Source organism: Oculina patagonica, chromosome 9 (assembly GCF_052425735.1).
Source record: "Oculina patagonica isolate OP01 chromosome 9, crgOcupat, whole genome shotgun sequence".
NCBI classification, from domain to species: domain Eukaryota; kingdom Metazoa; phylum Cnidaria; class Anthozoa; order Scleractinia; family Oculinidae; genus Oculina; species Oculina patagonica.
This window is the reverse complement of record NC_135766.1, coordinates 20,049,964-20,067,155: the sequence shown is the minus strand read 5'-3', so window position 1 is coordinate 20,067,155 and position 17,192 is coordinate 20,049,964. Positions and strand designations below refer to the sequence as shown.

The 17,192-nt window shown below is 39.2% G+C and overlaps 1 protein-coding gene and 1 pseudogene across 2 annotated transcripts; both read left to right on the top strand.

Moving 5' to 3' along the window:
- The first annotated feature begins 969 nt into the window (after nucleotides 1-969).
- On the top strand, nucleotides 970-12,111 carry LOC144665962 (glutamate receptor ionotropic, NMDA 1-like; annotated as a pseudogene). The gene is made up of 8 exons (XR_013573095.1): nucleotides 970-1,449; nucleotides 3,077-3,643; nucleotides 4,522-5,042; nucleotides 6,287-6,406; nucleotides 7,049-7,216; nucleotides 7,831-8,033; nucleotides 8,497-8,675; nucleotides 10,064-12,111. The product of XR_013573095.1 is annotated as a glutamate receptor ionotropic, NMDA 1-like (transcript).
- Nucleotides 12,112-13,317: 1,206 nt separating this feature from the next.
- Nucleotides 13,318-15,967, top strand: LOC144666403 (BTB and MATH domain-containing protein 38-like). Its single transcript, XM_078527835.1, has one exon. It carries the CDS (start codon nucleotides 13,437-13,439, stop codon nucleotides 14,316-14,318), a length of 882 nt encoding a protein of 293 aa, XP_078383961.1. The 5' UTR covers nucleotides 13,318-13,436; the 3' UTR covers nucleotides 14,319-15,967.
- The last annotated feature ends 1,225 nt before the right edge of the window (nucleotides 15,968-17,192 follow it).

Sequence of the window (17,192 nt, the reverse complement as noted above, 5' to 3'; positions counted from 1 at the left end):
ATTGTATGTTGAACGATTGATTAAGGGGTATCATGAATATATGAACATAGAATGTGCCACTTTGGGGTGTTTTTTTTAATTAATTAATTTTTATTCTGAACCATGCAAGTAAAATGTCCGTTCTTAAAAACAATGCCCGTAAAATATGTTTTACATTGTGGAAAAATCCGCGATATGAACGAGGATGGGGGGGGGGGGGGGGGTTAAATTTTTCCGTGTCACGGAAAAAGGTACAGTTTACTGCTCATTAATAAGATCACGATTAGGTTACCAAAATATCATTTACGGCAGACTGTAAAACTTTCTTGTGATACCATGGCTTATTTTCTGATTAATACAAGTAACAACAAATGAAATAGAAAATTGGTTGCACGTTCAGCTCATCGATCATTTGAAAATATTTTAGTTTCTTGTTGAAAAAAGTTGTAGTTAGTTAGCCGAAGCGCCTTGGGCATGCATTATAATTTTAGTCACGTATTTCATGATCAGTGTTAGCCAGATGAACGCCTTAGCACTAAAATATCACTTAAAAATACATGGCCTTTCTTGCAAACGTTCAATAACATACAGTTTAATTTTTCGTTAGTTTTAAGCTTCAGATTTGGTGCTAAAGCCAATGCTACCAGCCCGACTTTATAAAAACTAATTTCCTTCTCATTTAAAAATGTGTAGGTTAATAAATTCAATACAGACTTCAATGTCATCACGATAATACAACCAGCAAAGGGACATATTATTGGAATTTCCTTTTAACTTATTTACCCCAGCTGCGTTGTGATATTGCCACAAAATCGACTTCAACCAATGAGAAGCCTCCATTTCCTTGACTGTCATTAAAACGCTGAGTTTAATTATTTTCCTCTCGTAGGTGTCATTCCTAATTAAATTCAGCTGCCTTGCAAAATTTCCGTGTTTTTTAAAAGCAGCGAGCTTAAATTGGAGACAATATTGTATTTAAAAAAACGCCAAGCAGCAGGAAAAAATGGTCATTGAAAATCAGCGATAGATCTTCGGGATTGTAGTTCTCAATGTAACACTATGGCATGTTTAAAATTTCACTTAAACACATTTTTGTTCTTTTGTATAGCAATTGTCTTCGTCGTTTGCAATTCGCTTGGAAATCTTAACGTCAGTGTAAGCATTTTCCTGGAGGAATCGAACTTGGATCTTGAAGAAATTGTGCAAAATGCTATTTCTCGCTACAACCACGATCACATAAACAATACACTGGAAAAACACATCCGCTTAAATTTCAGCTTGATCAGCTACAATCGAATGATAAACAGCATCTTGACCCTGGAACAAGATCTCTCTTCTTCGTTTCGCACGGCGGTCTTTGTTCACGTCTCGAGACACGAGATGGTTATGTCTTCTATAATGGAAAAATTAAATATTGTCACAATCGGACTCTTCCAAGACTTCCAAGCGAACGACATTCCGATGACTCAGGTAGGATTTGTTTTACTGTTTGGTTTTTTCTTTAAGTAGTATTTATTTCTGCAAAAAAAATAATTGATTATTTGATTTCTAAATTTTAGAACCGGTAACGTAACGCGGATTTCTTTTTACATTGCAACATCAAATTAAATATTCTTTTGGCTGGTGTATGAGTTTAAGGCAAAAGTTTTAATATTAATCGCTTCGAATGGATAAGCCAAAGAGAAATATTATTGCGTTTTGGTTAGGAAGACGCATTATAGTGTCCAATTATAAATTAAGTCTTTTTTTGTTTTCAATAAAATTAAAAAAAAACTTTGTATTTTGCCAATAGCTAATGAATGTATTTGTGATTTCATTCGCATTCTTTTAGCAAATTTTGGTTTCTTCTTGGAAGGAAAATGTTAAATGATTTTTACTAACTGAAAGTTGAGGATTTTTTGCGCTAAGCTGCGAAAGTCTCCCTTTATTAAGATTAACTTTCAAGCGAAATATCAAATAAGGATTTACATAAATTCTTGTAATAATTATATATGGTGTGTACAAGTGAGTTCAACATTGCTCTACGTAAGCGAAATTTGTAGCTTTTTCTCAGTTCCTAGAAAAGGTCGATAGAATATCTTGTTTTATGTTTTCGTTTTTTTCGTGTAGAAAAGCATTTTATATTATATTTTATATTATATATATTATGTGCGAAGTAAGAGTATTTTCAATTTGTGCCTGCTTTATAAATGCAGTATTTTATGTTACACCAAGAGATTAAAAAAATGAAAGATTTTAGATTAAGGATTAAAAACATGAAGTATCCCTGAAGTTTATAATAAAATGAAAGTTTCGACTAGTGAATGTCTTTGCTTGACAAATACAGTATAATTCTACACATAAAAAAGATAAATTTAGTTTAAAAGTTCTGTTAAACTAGAAAAATTGATGTTTTGTTACAACGGCGTTCCTTATTCATTTTAATTATTCAAAACTTTTCTCCGGTTGGTTTTACAAGGTAAAATGCCTTATCATGCTTAATGTTTACTATTTCGAGTCTAAACACGACAAAAGCCATATTGAGCAAATACCGTGAAACGAAAATATTGTCAAAATACTAGCTACACCAACGCAATAAGTTTACCGTTCTCCAATGAGAATTCATAACAATTGGTCGACGTAAGTAAACTTTTTCAATCCCAATGTGAATCAGTTATCGATGCTGATGTTATCCTTTGAAATTTTGGTAGCGGATCAACAATTATATATTCTCGTGTCGATGTTGTTTTCGCTAACTCTTGTCCCCTGCCTGTTTGACAATGTATTAGAATTGAAAGCCAGGGAAATACATTCTGATATGATTGACACTTTGTAAAGTAGCGGACAACCGTCAACTTGATATGAAAATTACTGGTCATCTTCCGCTGCCCATTATTTGCCAAATTTATTTTCTTTACGTCTGCAAATGGAACGACGTAACGGCAATATCACAAAACATTTTTGCTGAGTCCTTGTGGCAGGAAGTTTTTCCGTTTGCATGTAATATCAACATAGTCCAACACATCGTCCAAAAATGTGCGTAGGTACATATAACCTTCTTTAAATAAGGATTCATTTTCATTACTTTACATCACTTTGTTTTTATCAACAACTACAGGAAAATCCCGCCGACTTTACAAGAGTTGCTTCTCCGTCGATGTTACACTACGCTTGTACTCTGCGAGACATAGTGCAGAAAATGGGATGGCGCAAACTCAGCCTTGTGTTGTCCGCTGTCTACGAGGGAAAAGTGCTTGCAGAAGCAATGTTCGAATATTCAAAGACAGGAAAAATGGAATATTCTGCAAACTGTGTGGATATCAAGAACGGAAAACACCACTGAGCTGAAATCGACTATCAAGCCAGCAATGACCAATGATAGTGACGCTGTCATTGTTCACGTGCGGGACTCTCACAATGACGAACTCTTCCGATTGGTTCAAAATCTGGGTGTCAATCATTTTAAAGCCGCGTGGGTGCTGACGGATATCACTACATACGGGGTATCGGACATTACTGTGTTACCTAAAGGATTTTTAACGATATCTCCTTGGAAAAGTCCGGAGCATGACTTTATGGAGCATGCACTATACGATGCATTTGATCTGATAGCGTTGTCGGTGAATGGCGCAACGAAGCATACTTCAAGGGAAACCAGTGAGGGTTTAAAGGAGTTAATAAGAAGGTAAATATATCTGTATTGTCTTTATGGTTTCTGTTCCTGTGCAACTGTTGTTTTTCCCTGTATTGATCTCTAAGGCTACGTTTACACGCGGGACTAGACCGGAACCGTTCCGAACCGGACCGGACCGGATCGACTTCTGTTTAAATGGAATCGTTTGGAACCCATCCAGGTGTTTACACGGGAACGTTATTTACCGGTCTTGAATGAATAAAAAACTGGACCTGCGAAACAGCAGGTCCATTTTTGGATCCGTTCCGGACCAGTTTAAGAACGGTCCCGTGTAAACGGAAGGCCTAGCCAATCCAATTTTCGAACCGGATTCGTGTGGAACCGGTCCCATGTACACATAGCCTGAGTCGTTTAAACATAGCCTAAGTCGTTCTCGATTATTTTAATTAATAATGACTGTAGACCCCTCCCAAGGGTACTCGGAAACGTTTTAGTAACGTTTGGCGTCATTGAGCAGGTTTTTGAGCATTGAGCACCCTATAGCAACCTTTGCTCTTTTTTAATTGCTTTTTCACTTTTATTTATTTGTGTGCCATGCCTGGATATTGGCTGGTGCGTCGTATAAAATGCACCGAAAAACATGAGCTATAAGTATGTTTTATACGTTAGATGAAGTTATGAGATTTTTGTGAGTTCATGCTCCGTATCCCTATATCTATAAGTGAACGACTAAGGAAACTTTCGCCTTGATTAGCTTCACTAGGCTCGCTTAACGGCCGCTGCCTGATCAAGAAAATGAGCCCCCGAGAAAAAGGGGAGGAATTTGAAGGGGGGGCGGAAATTGAATATTTCCCCCCCGGAAGAAAGGCCATTTTACGAGTTTTTTATAATCTTAGCCCTAAACGTGTTTATGTTATTTATTGATTTAGGAAAATGAAAAGCACGTATTTCCAAGGGAAAACGTCGTTATTCGAGGATCCAGCCTCATTTAAAGGACCATTTTCCACAATGGACATTTCAAACCTGAAACAGGACCTCGATGGCCACAAGCACTGGTGGTCCATCGGCCTGAGGACATATTCAGGAATTGCTTTAGAGGCCTTCAACGCTCCAAACGGAAGGGTCATGTCTCCACTTTTGGCGCCTTCGAAACCCATTGTGCGAGTCCCTGTGATTCTGTACCCTCCTTGGGTGGAATCTGAGGAGCCACAGGACACTTCAGAAAATAACATGACGTGCTTAAAGAGGGGGTACTTTTGTTATAATAAAACTGGCTCAACTGTCAGGAAGCTTTGCTGCTTTGGATTCTCTATTGATTTGTTAAGAATTCTTGAACGTGAACTTGGGTTCAATCCTGAAATTTACTTCGTTGCTGATAGTCAATATGGCACTTTTGGCGAGAATACTGAAAAATGGAGTGGAATTGTAAATGAGCTGGTCTCCGGAAGAGGTAAGGAAGAATCTTTGTACAAAACAGTTTTTTAAATTAAAAGCCACTAATTTTCAGGTCTGGTTAAACGGAGGCGCAGGGCGCCGCAAGTTGAACTTGCTTACAGACTTGCGTTGGGTGGACAAACTGAGCTCGCAAGTTTAAAAGCCAATACAATCGTTGGGTAGCCAAACGGTGGAAAACTTGCTCCGATTTCAGTCCCGTGCAAATCTGTTCTCGATCAAATCGACTGAAACCATCGTAAGTCAACCTAAGTGCACGCATGTCTTTGCCAAACGGAGCTGCAAGAGAGACGGAAGTTGAAAACTTGCGCCTGCTTGCGACCGGGCCAGGCCTTTATACCCATCTAAAAAAATAACTAGAAGTGTAATTAGAAGTGTTCTGTTTCACTTATTTGTTTTGCAATATAAGTTTGAACAAATAGCATCTTGATCCTTTTTGTCGTCTAGACTGTTACTGCAAGTAGGGAAGCCTTACCAAGATATACGAGTTATTGACCTTGCGCGAGATCAAAATGGCTGGATATTGGCCAAGTTTCCTTTTTGTGCACTTGTAGACCCAGAGATGTAGTCAAGGAATTAGCAAATAATCTAGCAAGGCCAATATTCAGCCATCTTGAAAAAGCAACCTCCATCAATAAGGGATTCATCATAGAGCATAATGAACACTACTTTTCTTACAGGACATAGCGGGAATTTGTGAGCTCGCAAGATAGCTTAATCTTGCCTCCTCAGGTAACCAAACATAGCGCAAGAGTTGGTTTATCTTGCCCGGTCGTGGAGCTAGCAACACTCTAGATCTCTCGATACTCTTTATCTGTGTTTAAATGTTTGTAGTAAGATATTTCAAATAAAATTAAAAAAGGTAAGGTAAGGTAAAGTCTGCATTTGAGCCTAGTGGCTAATCAGGCCGGAGCTTATCCCGATTTTCGTAGCTTGAAGCGACTAGGGGTATTTCTAATCCCGTCTGGATGAGATGCCAGTCCATCGGCTACCCCCCAAGCATTAAATTCGCCGGTACCCATTTATACACCTGAGTGGAGAGAGCTATTTACTATGAGACTTACTAAAAGTCTCATACTACTTACTAAAACCCTAACCCTAACCACAACCCTTGTCGAGAACACAACGCGATGGCCTGGCAAGGGCTAGATCCTAAGTCCAGCACACTAACCAATAGGCAATCGCGCCTATGATTTTGATTAAATTATGTTGTGGTTATTGTTTTTGTTATTATGTTGTTAGGTGACTTGGCCTTGGACATGGCGTTGACCGAAAAACGAGCAAAACACATTGCGTTTTCGTTTCCATATCTCCCTCTCGCTCTTAACATTCTAGTGAAGAAGGAAGGAGGCTCTCAATCAGGTACAATCACCTTTGTACAAATTAAAATTTTACAGTTTGAAACACAGGGCTACTACAGTAGAACCTCTCCTTGCGGTCACCTCATTATTACGGACAGTTCAAGTGATCCCAAAGAAAGCAGAATTCGTGTACCGTAATGTTCCTAAAATAAGCCCCGGGCTTATATATATTTACTCAACTTTCAGGTGGGCTTATTTTCGGTGAGGGCTTCCATACCTCATTTTCGAAACCACGGTATGAACGCGATGAAATTCGAAGTTGTGGACAGACGCTTAACTTTAATTCACTGTCTTTTTTTTATTTTGGTACTCGGGCACGGTCAAATAACGTGCACGCACAAATTTCATTGGACTCAAAGAAGAATATAACTCAATGCAGGTTCGAAAGCTCAAGGTACCGCGAAATGTTAACAAATTTAATGAATAAATTCATGTCGTTTTCACCTGTGAGTGAAAATTTAATGGTGAATAATAGAGCGTTTAATTTCAGTTGATTTGTATACCAAACACTTAATGACTAGCCCCGCGGGAAACAGTGAGTTTTGTTTCCCTTCGGGCAAGTCAATTAAATGCTTAATGTTTCGCGCGTTATTTGTACCCTAGCTGGTGCGTAAAGATAGATACGCCTTTTATTGCCCCACAGGTGTACAGTGGTATTCGTGGTTGAAGCCGTTTGATGTCAGCTTGTGGATAACCATTCTTGGAACATGTAACGTTATTTTACTGGTGATTTGGTGGCTGGATAGAAAAAGTCCCACAGGATATTATCGCATTCTCAAGGAGAGCGATGAAGATGGATTTACAATGTTGGGTGTGCACTAGTAAAATAGCTCATTGCGAAACAGACAAGTATGGCGGCCATTTTTCTTTTTTTTTTCTCACCAAAATAATCAAATTGATGATTACCTTAATATTGCTTATATATCAAATAAGCTTTGCTAAAAAAATAAGCTTTGCTAAGCGACAAAAGTAAACCAGTTTTTGAAGTATCGAAGAAAGAAAATAAGATAATTAGGCCATGAATTTATGACATCTTATGAGCGTTCTTTTGCATGAGCATTTGCGATTTTTACAAGTTTCTATTTCGACACTTTTCAGCTCAAATAACTCAAACTTGGCTTAATTGCTTCTTATTAAGCAAAACTTTATTAGGAAAATTTCGTTTTTTGATCAACAAGAGATAAGAGCAAGGGGTCCGACTAAAGTATTTAAATATTGTCTTCTTCGGAATAACACGAAAATCTTAAACAAACCTCTATCAGTTTGTTACAGCTTGTTGAATGTACTGATTTCAATGGATTTTTAATAACAAGCCATGTTACTTTTGAGCTTTTTACTTTCGAGGGTCGTTATTTTCGGAAATTTATGCTACTAAATCAAAGGGAAGACAAATAAGATAAAATATTTTTTCCCGTTGTTTTGCAGACGCCATGAGTTACGTATGGGGCGTGGCATTCAGTAAGGACATTGGAGCAGAGAAAGCTCCTCGCAGTATCAGCGCCAGATGTGTGTCTACAGTGTATGCGTTCATGGCTATGATTATTGTTAACACGTATTGTGCGAACTTGATGGCCTTTTTAGTGCAGGACAATTTTGAGCTGCCGATCGACGGCATTACAGACGCAAAGGTATGTAGAAGCCATTGTTTTATGAAATATGACAGTTTCCGCGCGCGTTGTGATTCGTCGAAAGGCAATTAAATAACACTATCATCATCATCGTCATCATTATCATCATCATCATCATCATCATCATCATCATCATCAATCCTTAAGATGCTTATTGGCGCAAAGGACATAAACAAAGTCTCTCCATGAGTACTAAGGGAAAATGTCCAATGATGCTTATTAAAACGAAAACTGCCACGTCTCAAAATAACATCTTACTCAACAGTGTCTCTTTCCACCTAGGAGCATAAATTGGTAATGGCGAGTTAATTAAATACAGGGATCACACTGCGATTAACTAGCACTACATCCAAGGGCAGTAGAAATACTCCTAGTTGCTTCAGACCGCGCCCTCTAAAATGGCCAACTCAATTTATCTTGAGTTCTCGTACTAATTATTTATTTGATCGCGATTGTTTGACAGTTAAGAGATGATTCTTTACATCCGCCAGACGGATTTCAGCTAGGTATTCTTCAAGGTAGCTTCTCTGAGATATACTTCAAAAATCACGTTGATGATGAATATCGTCAAATTTACAAGACTAACCTCAAATTAAATCTGATGAACAACTTTACTGACGGAATAATCAAGCTTCAAAGCGGGTAAGTGCTTCATTCGTGAATGGGCAACTGTAAGAGTGCGTTTTTTATTCACAATTCGGGAATGAGAATGGCCAGAATACTAAATGCGCGCGTTTCTCTATTCGGCATTCCTATTCCGGAATAGACAGAACGCCATTCCGTCCATTCTGCTCCCAGGGGTAGAAAGAGCAGAATGCTGCGAATGAAATCCAAAATGGTGGACAGCGAGATGAGCGCCGCGGATTCAAATACGTCCCTACCGGAGAAAAGATCAGGTTACACTTTTGAACACAATGCAACATTGGTTATAATTTCACTGTACCAAAAGTTCGGGGCGTTTTTCAGTGATGTTTCATACAATAAAAAGGAAATTTGGTTCAGTTTGGCAAATGATTGTCAAAGACAAAAAAAATGGCCACTCTCGGTCGGCAACAAACTGCGAGAACAGGTTCATTAAGTGCCTTACTTCTTCGGTTCCGAAAGAGCGAAGACAACAACAACATGAGTGGGAGGAGCAGGAAAGAGTGCAAGTCTACAAAGAGTTGGCAGAAGTGAACGGCTACGGCAATGAGCGTTTCTTAATGCAAGCAGACCGAATTATTCGTAGCATTCTGTACCAACCATTCTCATTCCAGAATTGTGGGTAAAAAAAAAAACGCGCCCTCAAACTACTGTGTGAAAAGTTTTTTTTTTTTATGTTTCGTCAAATTCTTCTAATTAAAAAAAAATATGTCGTAGGGGTTCATAGCTATCTTAAATTCATGTGAAATAAGTAGATCTAAATCCATTTAACAGTATTGTTAAAATATGTTCGTCTTGTTAATTTAACAAAAACATTTGTCAAAATAAGAAAAAAATACCGTGAAGTTATAAAGTTATTAGCCTCAAAGATTAAAAATAGGTACATTTGACCATGTTTGACGTTACCATGGAAACTGACTCTGACGTATTATGTACTTCAATTCATGAATCTATACCCTATTTAAGACCTCTTAGAGCTGGACATACCTATATCGCTTTTATATAGAGAGTACCACTCCGGGATAAAAGGTACAATCAGGTAATTAAAATACAGTTGAACCCCGTTAATTCGAACTCGGTTATTTCGAATTCTCCGTTATTTCAAACTAAAACCGATTTCCCTTGGATTTGCCCTTCATTCATTTACTTTCGGCTATTTCGAACTCCAGCTATTTCGAATTAGTATATACCACACAAGTAAATAGTGCTTTTCGCGCGCGCTGATTGGTTAACTCGGACATGATTAGCAAAGTACTATTTTTTGTTTCCCCTGACGGTTCAAAATAACGGGGTTCAACTGTCGTTGTAAATGGAGGTTATTGTTTTATCTATTGTGAATTAAGAGAATTTCAATGACTATGTTAATCACTATTTTTTTGTCCTTACAGTGAAATCAACGGTCTAGTGGGTGATTATCTGTCTTTGCGACAAGCTGCTAACAAGATACCTAACTGCACCTTCTGTCTAGCCGGTCCAAACTTCTACACATACGGTGTAGCATTCGCTGTGCCCCAAAACTCGCCTTGGCTGGAAGAGATCACGAGAGTGGTTTTAGAAATGAAAGAAAATGGAAGTATAAGTTTGCTGGAGAAGATGTATTTTGACGAAAATATCTGCAGGACCTCAATCGCTAAAGACCTCAGCATTTTGAATTTTAGTGGCCTCTTCCTGACCGTTGCAGGCACGATCGCCTTTTGTTTCTTAGCACTGTTGGCGGAGGTTATAGCTATCTTCGTGTTAGTGCGATTTAGTCACCATTTAGGATCGCTTGGGAAATTCTCCATGCGTTTGATGTTCGACCTAAAGAAGGGCGAAGAGCATTTGATTACGTTGAAGTATTCGACTATGAGAAAAAAACGCAAATGCGTCAAGATGGACCTAGTTAAAATCGAAAATGCTTCGCCAAGTGGAACAACCGTTGAGCTACAGCGAAATTCTATGTGTACAGCAGCGAATAATTATTTGAAGGACTTACATTTAGAAGAAGGAAGCGACACATCTACGAGATTAAGTGAATCTGTTGATTCAAACTCGAGTTCTCGCATTCAAAAGTCGTTTACAAACAGTGGTTATTACTGCGACAGCTTAAATTCTGACGTAACGACTCTTTGATTACACAAGATACGTTAACGCTGTCAATACAAAATTTGCAGCGGGAACACGGACTTTTAAATCCTTGCTTCAAATATTTTATTTTGCCTCAAGAAACCAAGGATTGATATGACCCTACCTATATAATATGGACACGCTAGAGTTGGGGAAGGGGGGAGGGGGACGTGGTTACTTAACAAAATTTTATACGGGGAGCCGGCTCCGCCACGAGGTCCATAACCATACCCTTATATGTATCATTTTTGACAGAAAAAGTAATTATTTCGTACAACGTCCAAGCAAAATGTTCCCCTTTCACATATCTTTCCATGCCCTTGGTTCCAGTTCCTATTACAATACTTGCTTGATTTAAACGTTAGTTGCTTCTGTCTGAGATGTTTTGAAAGAGCCTTCTTTTAAATCCCTACATGAGTTTCCCTACCTTATTGTATACTTTGTGAAATCCCTGCCCTTTTATATACCTCGGGCTCGGAAAAGGTGCCGCTTTCAGGGAGACCCCGGGATTATAACACTCGCTTTAGACAATTGAATTGGTCCTTGAGAGACCAAAATTCAAACAAAATCCAACTCTGTAAAACATACACCTAGCTCGTCATAATGCACAGCCATATACATTCGTCGGCCTTTCACGCCATTAATCCTTAGCACGAGGGCTGGGGTGAGACGGGGAGATGAACCTCGGCGCCCCCCCCCCCCCCCCTTAACGTGTCCTAGATCAGCCACTGACGGGAAGAAATGAATGGATACGCAAATCATGGATGGTTTTAATGAAAGCTTGTGCGGCCGAGCTAGATATTAGAAAATTGGACCAGACAGAGATCCCTATCTGGACTGCGCACATGGGTGAAAAGTTTGATGAATTTTATGCCAAGGAGGTTTCATTTTGGTTGCTGCTATTGCATAAAATAGATTAACAGCCATCATACCTGGCCCTCGTGTTGCTGCTGCTTACCTAGGCTATCCCAACAATAGAAATGTACTAAAAAGTGGCTGTCGATGAGCTAGCCGTTATCAATTCTCTGTTATTTCCACGACTATTATGTCTCTATCGGCCAGTGATTTACGATGCTATTTTCCAAGGACTTTCACCTCTCGGAAACAAAACTCTTTGCAATACTGCCATGCACTTAGAATTGTTAACGTGTTTCAGTTTTACGAAGGCCTTGGGATAGCCTATGCCTACATGCAAGCCGTCTTCTATGTCCTTCCCGTGTCGGACAGCAAAGGAAATAGCAGACGACCTCGCGCAGGCGACGCGCAGGCTAGCCTTGGGATAGTCTTGCTTGCCTTTTTGCCAGTCACGCAAGGCATATGTTTAGTCACAAAAGCCAACGCAAACAGCATAAAAGCATAGCATAAGGGCCTTTTTAGTAACAAACCGACAGGGAGGCAATTAAACCGAGAAGAATAAAGAAATTAAAAAAAACCTACTTATTTTCAACGTGTATCTGCTTGTTACTGTAGATAGGCCACAACACACACACTTGGCACAAGTAACAAAAGGCTCCTTGTACTTACGCTTGAGGGTCCTGGAGGGGTAACTTTTTGCACTGAGAAAATAAGATTTTATTAGCAATGTCTCTAGCAAGGTTCGAAGCTGATTCTCTTGGGGTGTTTGTTGTCCAGTGAACGAACTTTTATAAAAACTGGAGATGTTAACCTCCCCCCCCCCCCCTCCATTTCCCCTACCTTGGGCCCCTCAGATAACGGCTCTATGCTTTGCGCTTATGCTTTTTCTTGTACTTTGGTTGCTAGTGAAAATCAGACTCTTGCATGCCCAGAGTGCTAATCTTTACAACAGTCAACTCTCTCTCAGACGGACACCACCGGAACCGGCCCCAACTGTCCGTCTTACAAAGTAGGTGTTCGCCTTATAGAGAATCGAGGTAACGTAACAACAGTCATTCTGAGATAATAAAGTCACAGGTACCCCAAGCTCTATCGGAGATATAGACCGTGTGACCTTTGGTTCAGCGTTGCATTTGAGCGTCACAGCGGCCGTTGCGTAACAGCGAAATTATAAGGATTTGTATGGGAAATAACGATTCCTACCATAATTTTAGCCTGCGAATACAGCCGCCTCTCATTCGCGTCCCGCAACGAAGATTCGCAGGCTACCTTAATTTAAAACTGCGAACGAGTTTTCAATAAAAAAAACCCTACCTGTAGCACTCTATCTGTTGTTCTTTATCCTATGTGGGTTTTGGAGCGATTTAGTGCGATTCCATCCTCGGAGACTTAGTGGGGGCGGGGAAAATCTTACGGGCGAAAAATCGGCGAGAAAAGTCAAGAACGAAAAAAATAGCTATTTTTTTCGTTCTTGACTTTTCTTCCCATTTTTTTTTGCCCGTATGCTTTTCCCCCCCCCACTAACTGCCCCTGGGTCTCCGAGGATGGTGCGATTCCAGTGAGTTTTGAGTTTTAGTTCCACGATCACGATCCCCTCCTGCATAGAGAGAGACTGGGAACAGTTCGTTCTTAGATGGGTACCAGTCCTTGCTCAATTTATCCTCTAAGCAAAACGGCGGGAAATCGACTTGGTCGCTTCGCGTCTTGTTTGTTTTCTGTTTGTTGTGTTTATAACTGCAGTAAGCGCAAAATCACGTAAAAAACGAAAAAACTCGTCTGTTGATACGTTGAAGAAACGAAATGGCAGCAGCAGCAAAACGTATGAGAACCCAGGAACCAGAATCCGAACAGGACTTCTCGAGGCCTTGGAAGATGAGCGATGTTGTGTTGATTGTCGAAGATCAAAAATTCCACGTTCACCGCAATGTTCTGGCGTTGTGGTCGCCAGTTTTTGAAAAGATGTTTACATCAAACTTCAAAGAAAAGAACAAAGGAGAGATTCGGCTGCCGGGAAAGCAGGCAGAGGGCGTCAAAGCGTTGTTGTTGATGATTTATCCGCCTGCAAACGACGAAATAACGCACGACAACTACAAAGCCATTTTAGAACTGGCGCACGAGTATCAAATTTCGTCCATCGTTGCAAAGTGTGAAGAGTTCTTGGTAGACGAGCTGCAGTATATAGACCCAGACGAAGTCGAGCCAGATCCCCTTCCTCTTCTAATCTTGGCCCAGAATTACAAGTTAGAGAGGTTAAGAAAAATTTGCGTGGATTATGCTGGCAAACTCACTTTAAAGGAGCTGAAGGACCACGAACTGTGTGATGAAATCGAGCCGGAGAATTACACAGAGATTCTGGAGTCCATCATCAAAGGAATGCAGCGTTTTCAGAATTCGCTGCCATCAAAGGAAAAGTTAAGGGGCATTAAAGCTAAAGGTATCAAGAGGATCGATGCCATAGTAAAGCTGATGTTAAAACATGGTTCGCACAAAAATTCCCTGGTAGGGCGGGATGTCCTTGGCTCACACGAAGATGCCATCGAGGCGTATCTTTTGGCTCTCAAAATGGACAACTCACATCACAGCTGTCCAGATATGCACAATACTGTGTGTCCGGGCCTGAGTGTGTTTGCACCGCTTCTCAAACAGCTGAAAGGTACCTTGGAATCCATCATCGAGGGATAAGATCTTCCAAAGAAATCTACATGCAAAAGAATCTAACAAATTAACAAGACTTAGCTTATATACTTTTTGAGCTTTTTACTGACTGAAGGTGTTGCGCTTTACAGTACCATGCAAACTCTGCTCATTCAAGCGGTAAATCGGTTTACGGTTTTCGGTGTCGTCAATCTTCAATGTGGACCTCGCAGTAAACATAAGCTTATTTTAACCGGGTCAATAGGTCATGTCTGTTGATTGTGATTTGTAGATTTAGATCTATTTTTTTTTTTTTTGCTTCGTTTTCGAGGTTTGTTGGTTGTTGCCTAATTATGATTGACGGCAGCGAAAAATGCAATCAGTAGTTGGGTTTTGAACTTCAAATTTTGCTTGTTACTGAAAGACACAATAAGCTTACGCTGTAGAGGCTGAGTAAGAGATAAATTTTATTAATTTTTAACTTTGATGACTAACAACACAATTCCATCTTTGTCATTAAAGATGTGAATATTGTTCATCGTGGTGTAAGATAGGTAATGAACATTTATTCGTTTGTCTCACGATAGAATCACTTGAAGTGTTGATCGCCTGATAAAAACTAGCAGTATTGCAGTCGAAACGTCGCGATCAACATCTCAAAGCGATTCTATCGTGAGACAAACGAAAACGCAATCATTAGTTGGGTTTTTACCAACATTGCTTTTCTGCATGCGCTTCAGTGTTTCTTGCTTGTTTCATTTTATCTTTTTCAATCTACGAGTATAAAAATATTCTGAGGTAGGTACCAATATAGCCTGTGAACGCAGACGCATTTCCGGCCGTCGCTTCTCTTCTCTCAGTAGGTGAAACTCAAGCCGAAAAAGCTGTCTTCTCTCGCAGACTAGCACCAATATTAACTGTCAGCAAAGAGTTTTCAATTCGCTTTCTTTCTTACTGGACAGGAGCAAAACACATGATTGCCCGATCAGGCAAGTATTTTTTACTTGCCCATTGAATCATTTTACTTGCCCCCGGCAATCGGGCGAGCATTAGTGTCAAATACTGGTATGTAAAACTCATTTTTATGTGAATGGTTTCGCACATAGACTCATTTTAAAACAGAGGCAAAGGGAAACTCGAAATGGCCTTTTTTATTATTGAAAACAAAGGTCACATTGCAGGTTCACAAAGGGCGGGTTTTGGAGCTGTTATTTGTTATTTATTTTCTTTAACCAGTATTCATTATTCCTGCGCTACTGTCAGTTGAAAAAAGTTAATATTCTTGGATGAGTGGCAATTATATTAAGCCAGTATAATATTTTGATAATTTGAACTGTTCCCTTACAAGCCCCCTATCTATGGCTGCATTATTGATTAGAAATAGTTATTAGCATTGCAACAGTTTTTTTTTTACTATATTTGTTGCCTTTCATGCGCGCATTGTAATTAAAAAAAACTAATTTAAACATTATAGAGTTACATATTTTATACATAGTTTTTTAATAGAAAGACGGTCTTTAAGTAGAACTTATTACTTATGAAAAGAAACATTTTATACATTTCAGTATTTGAGCTGTTATCTTATTTCCATAAAGTTTATGGTGCTTGATGCTAACCTGTAACATGTGTTAGGGCAGAAAAGGCCAAGTTTATACACCATGCCACCAATAAACTTGTGAACTCCAACAGGATTAAGAGTTGTTGTTTCTGTTGTATATGAAATCCTCCTTTTTCTTAAAAATCGAGAGGCTGTGGCAGTCTTGCTTCCCCTTCCCACGCCCAACACTGTAATTTAATACAAGGCCATTTACAGGACAGAAAAAGTTGGGTGCGGGCCTGTCAAAAATTACCCTAAATTTAACCTGGGGATTTTTCTCTTGGGTGGCTGACATTGCATATCATGCAAGAAGAACCTCTGGCACCCAGGGTAGTCAAAAATCAGTTCAGACCCAATCATTTTCATGGAGAAAAATGGCTGTTTCCCAGCAAAATGATTGGGTCTGGACCCGTTTTTCAAATGGTCTGTACCCAAGTTTTTCTGTCAATGAAAACAGGCTTTACATGTTCATCTTGTGCCTGTTTGTGTGATATTTGTTACATCAACCTCAAGGTAGAAGAACAGAAACAAACAAGTCTATTTCCAAACTCATTTTCTCAAATCATTAAGAAGATCACTGATGTGCAAACGAAAGTTCAAGGTCTCTGGAAATTGATATTGGAGGTGACAATTTGTTGTACTATACTGTGATGCAAATTTACATGATTTTCTTTTTCTGCAATTTCGTGATTTCTGCTTTTAGAGTCAAAATAGCTTTAAAAGAATGAGTAATGAACAACCCAGCTTTTGCAGATTTGTTGGAAATTTAAAGTGCTTATTAAGCCACAACCAAAAACAAGGCCCTAAATTTTAGATGCGAACATCCTTCCAATAATTATTTTATAGCCCATGCATGGGCTTATATTTAGGTTTAGCTTTTAAAGAACAATAAAATATTTTTCAGAATATAAAGCTCCTTACTGTTAGGCTCGTTATTTTTTGTCATAACAACAGTTCAGACTCGCTTTGTTTGTATGATGATTGCTGAACTTATTTTATGTTTCATATCGTCACGTTTTAGATATTTCAAAGTTGTGTACACCAAAAATGCAAAATTACTTCTGAAATTAAGCTCCAACGGAAATGATTACATCCAAAAATAAGCCTACCATAAAAAGCATTTTGAACAAAATTATACCCAGGTCTTCTTTTCAGAATTTTTATTTTTAATTTTTATTTTAAGCAATTTACAGTTTAGATCGTCACGCAACTACATGTACCCTTCATGACCGACAAGTAGCGTTACGTTTACGTGACCCTCCCCCTTCACGCCCCCACTGACGCCGTCATTTTCAAGGGTCAGCGGTCATCTGTTTTGAGGAGAC